At 52.1% G+C, this 9,425-nt stretch overlaps 1 protein-coding gene across 1 annotated transcript in view; it reads left to right on the top strand.

The window, feature by feature from the left end:
* TMEM18 (transmembrane protein 18) overlaps positions 1-8,513 on the top strand; it is a 9,134-nt gene extending 621 nt beyond the window's left edge. The window contains exons 2-5 of the mRNA XM_017860306.1: positions 1,464-1,584; positions 4,206-4,260; positions 6,645-6,738; positions 6,821-8,513. Coding sequence (XP_017715795.1) covers positions 1,464-1,584; positions 4,206-4,260; positions 6,645-6,738; positions 6,821-6,916 — 366 coding nt within the window. The 3' untranslated portion in view covers positions 6,917-8,513. The remainder of the gene's footprint in view (positions 1-1,463; positions 1,585-4,205; positions 4,261-6,644; positions 6,739-6,820) is intronic.
* The last annotated feature ends 912 nt before the right edge of the window (positions 8,514-9,425 follow it).

The raw sequence follows: 9,425 nt of genomic DNA, 5'->3' as shown, positions 1-9,425 counted from the left end.
GTGGCCAGGAAGGCGCCGATCGTGGGCGGGGCCTGGCGGCGGAGCGCGCGCGCTGGGCGGGGTCCTGGGACCTGTGGGAAGGGGCCGGGGCCGGGCGTCGGGGCGCGAGTGCTAGGCGGGGTCCTGGGCCGTTGGGCGGAACGGGGCGGGGCGGGGCATTGGGGTGAGGCGGGGCCTTGGGGCGGAGCGTGCGCAGTGAGCGGGGTCCTGGGCCGTGCGGGCGGGGCTTGGGCTGGGCGCTCGTCCCGCACCGTGAGGGCGTGGCTGAGTTGTGTGGGCGGGGCGAGAGGGGCAGGGCTTTGTTCATGTGGGAGGTGCATGCGGGCGGGGCTTGGTCCATGCGGGCGGATCCTGGCAGTGTGACTGGGCGTGCGTGGTGGAGCCTGATCGTGTGGGCGTGGCACAGAGGAACCCTGCCCCTGTGTGGGCGGGGCCTGCGCTTTGCCCGGTTGGTCTGGCAGGTCCCAGGGGAGCCCGCGCCCCGAGTGGCTGCCCAGGGGTGGCATGGGCACTCGATGGGGTCTGGGCAGAAAGCCGTGCTCCCCTCACCTGCCTGCCTCTGGTCATCTGGTTGGTGAATTGATCGGAGCAGATGCGCTTGTGTCCTTATCTCATGGCGCGGCTCTGGAGAGGCTGCTGCGGCCCCTGGCAGAGAGCAATGGCACTTACAGGAGTCCTGGAGGGCTGTGCGGGGCTGCAGCCTGGAGGGCAGGGCTTGTCTCATGCAGGAAGGCGCTCAAGGAGGGAATGGCAAGGGTTGAGGATTGCTGGGATTGGCATCTGAGCATCAGTTGGGGACTGGGCAGCAGTGGATCTGAGCTTGTCTACTTCAGGTCCCTGAGCCAGACACTGTCCCCAGGTACGGCAGGGTCCCGGGGAGTCCAGGAGGCGGCGGAGTGCAGCACTGTCTGGAGGGTTCAGTGTATTGCAGAGAGGTTGGAGAAAATCAAGTCGTGCATGTGGCGATGACTCAGATTCTCCGAGGCCTTCAGTGCTAAGGAGCCTGAAATGATGATTCGTGTTTTACCTTTGGGGTTGAGCCAAGTGCATCTCTTTGAGCAATCCACTTAATGTCCTTGTCGTCACCAATTATCATCACCAAGTATTGTTACAAAAGATGGTAATTCCTTTAATTATACCCAGCTTAAAAACATGATTCTTTTCCACCAACAAAAGGGGCACGTCAGAGATGCCTTCAGTTCTGTGTGCTTGAACTTTGAATTCCATGAATTATAGTTGCACTGAGGGGAGAATCCTGTTTGCATCCTCCTGGTTCCTTCTCCCTTTCCTGTCCCCATGTTTCTCAGGCCTGGCAGTGCTCTCCGGATACCTTGCTGAGTAGCCCCAGGAGGACTCAGGATTGAGAGGCCCCTGCCCCCCCGCCCTGGGAGAAGGCTGTGGGTGGGCTGTGAGCCTGGCCTTGTGGGGCAGGACAGTGAGTGTCTGCTGGGGTGTTCCTACAGCAGACGGACTGGACTGAGCCCTGGCTCATGGGGCTGGCTGCCTTCCATGCGCTCTGCCTGCTCCTCACCTGCTTGTCCTCCCGGAGCTACAGACTACAGATTGGGCACTTTCTGTGTCTAGGTGAGTAAAACAACAAAAACTTCACAACTCAGATCTCTGTGTGAAATGAAACTATGTATCGTCTGTGTCTTCAAAATATATACATATTTTTATAAGACCTCCCAACCCTCTTGTCAGCTGCCTGCTCCTAGGGCACTCCCATTTTTCTCTCTTGGAAGCTATAAAGGAAAGTACTTTTTGGATGTTAGAGTTGAAAGGAATCTGTTTAGTTCCTGTTGCCTACCAGGGAGGTGCTGAGCACCAGCTGCACACGGGAGAGCTGGGTTTCCGGAAGTGCTGTTGTTTACACAAGATGTGTCCTTGGTGGCAGCTCTGCTCATGCACTGCTTTGAATGGGAGGAAGATTGCAAACCGGGAAATAAAAGTTCTGTGCATAAAATAAGGCATTGCCCAACTTGGTTTCAAGGATAAGGGCTACAGAACTTAGAGAAGTTAGGGAGTTGCACAGGATGACTGAGAAAGATTATTCAGAAAAGCTGAAATCATGGCACAGGGTGTGAAGAGTGAGTAAAATGTTAATAAGAAAAGAGAGGGAGCAGGTGTTGGCCCTGGGAGGGCAGCAGCCTGACATGCAGATGCTGAGATGGATGGAAGGTGTGGGTCAGAGGCAGAGAAACTGCCAGCTCTGCGGAACCTACGCACTTCTGGTGCTGAGTGTTACAAACACTTGTGGGTAGAAGAGGCGAGGAGGGCCTGGAGGTCTGGCTCAGGCTCCTCTTGACTCTGGACATTGGGGAGACACTGAAGATGTTCTCGGTAGCTAAAAATAACTAATTTTAGATAACTTTAGTTAGCTGGCTGTGTGCAAACAGGAAATCCGAAGAAGAGATGATCTTAGAAAGACTGGAGAAGTGATGAGTGTTTGCATCACAGCGGGGGCCTGTACAAGTGAGGTGCTCAGAGCAAGCTCTGTATTGAGGGTGCCCTGAGGAGTGCTGGACTGGACCAGGCAGACAGGGCTCCTTTGCCTCCCACAGATTCCTGGGGGACACCAGCACCAGTGCTTCATCACAGACCTGTGTTGTTATCAACAGTGACAAGTGTTGCAATGGAAAAGCCAAAAACACAGTGAAACAGGAGGAGCGGCCTGATTTAAATCACACAGTCCCCTGCGAACCCAGGGGCAAAAGGTGCATAGGCAGAAGCCAGGCAATGAGATGCTCACAGAGGGCGGGAGCGGGTGCCCCACGCAGAGGCCCTGAGGCAGGCACCTCAAAGAAAGGTGACAGCTTCTCCAGCTGAGCTCCTGGATCTGAACAGCTTTGTCAGCTAGAGAACTGCACAAGGGTTTGATGTTTTCTAGAATAAGGGGAAGGATGACTGCTTTCACACCGGGGTAATACTAGACACTGTGCTGCCTGCCGTTACATTTCCTGTGATTCATTTCTCAAACCAACCTAAGAGTTGGATTTTATTTGCCCATTTTTATAAATGAAGCACACAAGTTCTGACTGCCTCAGCTACACAGCTTGTAACTAGCACCGTCGAGATTCGAGATTCAGACGCTGCTGCAGGCTGCATTTCAGGAAAAGCTGGAGAGGAGCACCTGGTGGCACCCTCTCTGCCCGCCCTCCTGCTGTGCCTACCGCCCTCCCCACCCTCCCGCTGTAACCTCAGCCCTCCACACGCTCCTCCCCGCACCCATGCCCACCACCTCCTGTGTTAGCCTACCCGTCTGTCTGGCTGTCCTACTCCTCCTGCCCTCTCTGACCTTCCTCCTCCTCCTCCCCCCCTTCTCTTCCTCCCCCCCCACTCCCCTCTGGTTCTTTCCCTGTGCCTCCTTTTCCTCTGCTTTATTGAGTCCATTCCTGAAGGGAGGAAGTGGAGGGACTGCTCACCCTAACCCCTAGTTTAATCTGCTTACTGATGTGAATCAAGAAGAATGAAAGGATTTTTACATTTTGATTTACCTTAGAAGTTAAAGCATCACATTTTTCTTAATCTGCTGAATTATGTTTTATTTAATTTTATGGTAGCATGGGTCACTCTCTCATGGGTTTGAGTCCCGGCATTACCCATAAATTAGCTGGAGACCCAGGGCCAGTCCCTAAAGTCTGTGCTCCTGGGAGCATGGAGGCTTCGCCTTGCCCCCACCGGCCCCTGCCCTCCCTCCTGTGCCTTTGCCTCCAGCACCCCAAAGCTGTTTGCTCCCCTCCTGTGGTCATCTCAGTCGCAGTGTCCCGAGGGCAGTCCGGGAAGTGTGAGCATGAAAAGCCCTTGGTTGTCAGCTCTGAGTCTCATGGCTGTCAGCTCCTGCTGCTGGGTCCTGTGAGGCTGATCTGTGGCTGCTGTCCCTGAGGAAATGTGTGAGACCCAGCCATGCCTGGGTGAAGCCTGGGGGGGGCCTCGGGCACCTCCTGCAGTGGCTCTGCAGGTGCTGATCTGAGCATGGGCTCTGACTGGAGCATAGAGCACTGGAGAACTGGAGCACTGTTGGCCTTGGTTTTCTTTATGCTAAATGGGTGAGTCCCACAAGTTGACAGTGTTAGGATGTTTACGGGACCTTATGTTTAAAATTAAAGTGACATTTCTATTCAGTGTTCTACTGTAAATAATGTATAACTTTATAACGAGTAATAACGGGTCATCTAAATTCTAACATGACTTGTACCTTTTTTCAGTAATCTTAGTCTACTGCGCTGAATACATCAATGAGGCGGCTGCAATGAACTGGAGGTGAGCCCATCCCTGGGCCTATGACCCAGTCCATGCAGGGGTGTCCCTGGGAACGCCTCCACAGTCGTTGGGTCTCGCGGAGGAGACAGTGAATCCTAACACGGCAGCCGCGCACACCCCGTGTCCATGCGTCCAGAGTTGTGGGCTCCAGGGCGACTCTGTAAATGCTTTACCAGCGCCAGAGCGGCCCTTTCTGAGTACAGCACTGTGGGACGGTGCTGGCTGAGGCCTCTGATGGCAGAGCCAGAGAAGTGACTGTGGGAATTTGAGCTGCAGAATAGAAACTACAGCGTTTTAGAGAACGTGGTCCGTGCTGGCCTCAGCCGTGCCCTCCCCCTTGGACTGCAGGGTGGGCTGCTCCATGGGGAGTCTGGACCTAAGTAGGGGGCTTCTGGGTGGTCTGAGGCACCTGCCTGCCTCACCCCAACCCCGCATCCTGATGTCGGGGGCACCGCTGGCAGCCTTGGCCCTGCATCCTCTGCCCCCTCCTCTACCCCTGGTTTCCTCCCAGCGGGACTCGGAACCCAGCACCTGCCTGGGGTGAACCACACAGCCTCTGTCAGATGAGACCCACCTGGCCTCACTGACTGTTTTTGAGTGACCTGTGAGCTAAAAATGGTTTTTACATTTTAAAATATAAAACAGAAAAAAAGTAAAACTGCCAGACTCTGAGCAGGAAGTAGCTGAGACTGTGGCCTCGTGGCCCATAAGCCCTGAACGCTGATCCTGGACCCTCACCGAAGGGTTGCTGAGCACTCCCTGCAATCTTTTGCTTAGACCCTGCCCGGGTTTCCGAGCTCTCCCGTGACTGGGCCTCCTCCTGCCCTGCTCCTGCCTGCCCAGCCTTTCCCTCCAGGACAGCATTCCTGCAGCCACATGTGCTGTCTCTCTCCTCCCTGCCCCCTCCTTAGCCATAAGCGGCTCCCTGGGGACCCTGCCTCTCCTCCTGGACGCAGGGCCTCCAGGTGGTTCAGTCCCAGGAGTGGTACTCAGTCCCTGGTTACCCCGACCTTGTCCAGAGGCCAGCACAGTGTCCTCGTCCTCCCTGAAGCCCTCCCACACCCAGCTGCAGCGTGCAGCACCTTCCTGGCCCCTCCCTTCCCTCTGGCTGCAGCCTCCTGTCTTTGTGCTTCTCCGCGATCTCCTGGTTTCAAAAGTGCTGGGTTTCCTGCCTGTTCCACCTGTTGGACTGGGCACCAGGACGTCTAACAAACGTCTCAAAATTCACACTTCAGGACAACTGCTCTGCTCCCCTCTGTTTATAGGGGCGGCTTCTCAGACCAGAGACATAATAGGGCATTTTTCAGGAAGCTCCGTCCCTCCACCTTTAAGGTCACTATGAGCCCAGTGTGTCCCACGCCCTTCACCCCACCCTCGCTGACCTGACCTGCTGCTGACATGCAGCAGTCCCTAAGCCATCCCCCTACTGCCCAGCCTCTTGGGTGTCTTGAGGAAGCGTGGGCCTCAGAGCCAAGCACTGCCCCTCAGAACATTCCAGAGTGTCCTCAGGTCACCTGGAGTAAACATGGAGTCCTGCAATGATGCCCTGCGGCCTCCTGCCAGCTCTGTCCCAGCCGCTCATGGCTGTGCCTATGAGTCCACGAGGCCCCCTCACCCCCGACAGGCTTCACGCTTCTCTAGAGCAGCACTCGCCGCATACTCAGACTGGCTGCCTCTTACTTTGGGGCCTCCCATGGTCTAGAGCATAAGCGCCAGCAAGGCAGGAGCCCTGTGATCACGAGGCGCTGACCCACTGCCCACCATCACTAGCTTTGTTCACGGCATTTCCGTGCTGGCTGCTGCGAGAATCATCCACACCCACGTGCAGATCCTCTGCCCTCCCTGGCGCTGTGCCTCGTGCAGGTGGCGATCTTCCGCCTTCCTCAGTCTCCTGCTAAAGAGGCACTGGCACTGACAGAGGAGGACTGCTGTGAGAACCAAAGGGATGGAAGGGCCCGGCACCACTCCTTCCCAGTGCAGCAGTGGAGCAGATGCAGCTGCTGTCTCTCATTTACGGGGAGTGTCGACGTTTACTCTGTCGGTTTTAAGGATTTCAAGTCATCAGTGTCTTCCAGCTGAGGTCAGATGTGCTGCTGACCCAGAGGGGCTACGGGCTGGTGTCTCCCTGCTGTGGGAGGCCTCGGGGTCTTCCCTGTGCTGCTGAGTGGTGTCTCCCTGTCCTGTGACCCAGTGTGTTTTCACATAATGAGCATTCGGGACAGTGCAGTGGAGATGACGGCTGCTCCCAAGGGTGGGCCCAGTGAGGGGGTTGCCCCCACCTCAGTCCACATCAGCTCTCTCCAGAGTCTTAGCTAAATAAACAGTGTCATTAGAACTTTTTGGTTGTATTGCCTAGTAATTTTTTGTTTTTGTTTTTTAAACAGATTATTTTCAAAATACCAGTATTTCGACTCCAGGGGGATGTTCATTTCTATAGTATTTTCAGCCCCGCTGCTGGTGAATGCCATGATCATTGTGGTATGTAGATGACACTTGCAGTTGTCGTTCTCCCTGTGTCTGCTTTTCAAATCTAAACAGTGTTTCAAACAATTGTGTTTAGATTATGTGGGTCTGGAAGACTCTGAATGTGATGACTGACCTGAAGAATGTACAAGAGAGAAGAAAGGAGAAGAAAAGGAGAAGGAAAGAAGACTGAGGGGCAGCAGCTGCTTGGAGTTTGCGTCCTTCCCATCCACCGTGGCGGCTCCCAGTGCTACAGTGCACATGGCGTGGGCATCCTTCCAGCTGACTCCGTGGTTTGAAAAACTGTTGTTTTATTTAAATATCCACAGTGGTAGGCACACACTGAAGTTGGCTTTTCAGCCAGCACTGAATGTATCCATCAGGACGTGCGTCTTCAGGCGCCTGATGTTTGTAGTCAGGCTGTGGGAGTGATCTCTGCAGAGCTTCATAACTGGGAGTTTGATTTGAAGAAGTCCATGTCATATGTGTAACTAGTACTAATTATAAATATAAAATACACAATATAAAATACGAAATTCAAAAATAAACAGTGCTACCCTGTGCATGGGCGCTGTGCCCGCCTCCTCGTGCTGTGTTTTCTAGCGCGTGCCATGGTTCGCAGTGAGGGTGTTTTCACCTTCCAGGAAATGGGGCAAAATTTGGAGACAATTGGTTGTCACTGGAGGGGGTGGTGGTGCTGGCTTCTCCTGTGGATCCCAGGGGTGATGCAGAGAATCCTGTGTGCCTGGGTCAGCCGCACCACAGACAATGACTTGACATGAAATGTCAGCAGCGGTGGGGCAGAGAGACCTTGGAAGGAAGCTCTTGGAAAATACGTTGTATCTCAGTTTGATGAACCAATTCTCAAGAGGCTAGGCCCTAACAAAGTTATGGGCTGCTTTACTGAAAACAGAATGGAAGCCCTGAAGTCAGCACTCCATGGAGAAGCATGTCTTTCCTAATGTCCTGGTGTTCTGTTGATTTAGGTGCTTGAGAACACAATGCTCCCAGTTCTGTTAGGACAGACATACTGTCACTTTGCAATATGCACTTTGTAAAATAGCTTCTGCCCAGTGGCTCTTGGTTCCTGACAAATCTGGACCTGTGGTTTAAGAATGAAAGGTAGTTGGAGACCCAGATATTTAAAAATAGGTGTTCAATAAGGGAATACTCACTGTGCATTGTATCTGATAGCATGCCTAATTGTGCATTTCTGAAAGTTACTGATTCAAAATGTAATTGGCACAGTTATCTTTGAGTAGACAAGCCTGGGAAGAGAATGTTGAGGTGTGGAGGTGACCAGCCAAGTTCGTGCCCCTCTCAGGCCTTTGTGGCTGAGAGGTGGGACAGAAAGATGATTAAGGTGATGTGTCCTCCTTCCCCGGCATTGTCCAGGGCCACTGTGTAGATATTTGACTTCACTGACAGAAAAGAAACCAGGGAGTTTCTAGAGACTATGCATTTTTAGTATAACATTTTCACCCTCTGATACGGTTTGGCTCTTGTATCCCCATCCAAATCTCACCTCAAATTATAATCCCCATGTGTCAAGGGAGGGACCTGATGGGAGGTGATTGGATCATGGGAGTGGTTTCCCCCATGCTGTTCTCGTGATAGAGAGGGAGTTCTCACACGGTCTGATGGTTTTAAAGATGGCAGGTTCCCCTGCTGTCACTGTCTCTCCTGCCGCCTTGTGAAGAAGATGCTTGCTTCTCCCTCTGCCATGACTAAGTTTCCTGAGGCCTCCCCAGCCATGTGGAACTGAGTCAGTTAAACCTCTTCTTTATAAATTACCAGGTCTCAGGTAGTATCTTTATAGCAGTGTGAGAACAGACTAATACACCACCTGTATGTTATTTGGACTTCATAGGGGGCCATGTGACTGAATCCCAGTTTGCCTGCGATAAAGTAGTATAACAGTATTGCTCGCTTTGCATGAATTTGATGCTGATGACATGTCAGTGTGAAACTATGACGTGTGTTCTTTGGTTTTCACTCAGTATGTGTGTGTGTGTGTCTGTGTTTTGGAACAGTTATATTTTGTTTTTATAAAAACAACCTTCACTTTATTTTTAACTGTGTAGTAAGTTTCTATTCAGTGCCTTAAAGTGCATTGTTAACAATTGTCTTGATATGTTGTCCTCATGTTAGGGAAAGTCATAGAAGCCAAAATGATCAGCAGTTGAGTAATTTATGAAAGCACAGGTGCAATCCCACTTTAAAGCCTTGGGGGTTGCACAGAGCACACTGAGTTCAGGCTCCATAAACGTGGATGACTCACTGGAGGGCTTCATCTGTTTAAGTAGAACAAATGTTTTTACTGATAAAGTACAGGAGAGGAGGTTTGTGATAAAATATATTTTCACATTCCAAACCTGTGACACCTTACGTTTATCGATTGCTATGCAATAAAATATATCTTTAATAATATGTAGTATGCTTTCTTCCCCCCCCCAAAAAAAATGGTATTTATTTTGCTTCTTACTGTAACTGGAAACAGGAGCACCTGGAACTTAGCTCCACCTTTGTCTGGCAGGTCCCTTTACTGCAGCATCTGCTGCTGAGTTTCAACAAACAAATGCAATTGTGTCATTGCCAGTAGAAGAAAGTCTCCTTGTACAGATACTGCATATCTAATCAGAAAGCAATATGCAGCCTGAATGGCTAGCTTCTGTGAGAAATAAAGTACAAGGAAATGTTAA

This window comes from Rhinopithecus bieti, unplaced genomic scaffold (genome assembly GCF_001698545.2).
Source record: "Rhinopithecus bieti isolate Rb0 unplaced genomic scaffold, ASM169854v2 scaffold_51905, whole genome shotgun sequence".
Taxonomy (NCBI): Eukaryota; Metazoa; Chordata; class Mammalia; order Primates; family Cercopithecidae; genus Rhinopithecus; species Rhinopithecus bieti.
Note: the sequence above shows the minus strand (reverse complement) of the source record. Positions and strands in the feature narration are given on the sequence as shown.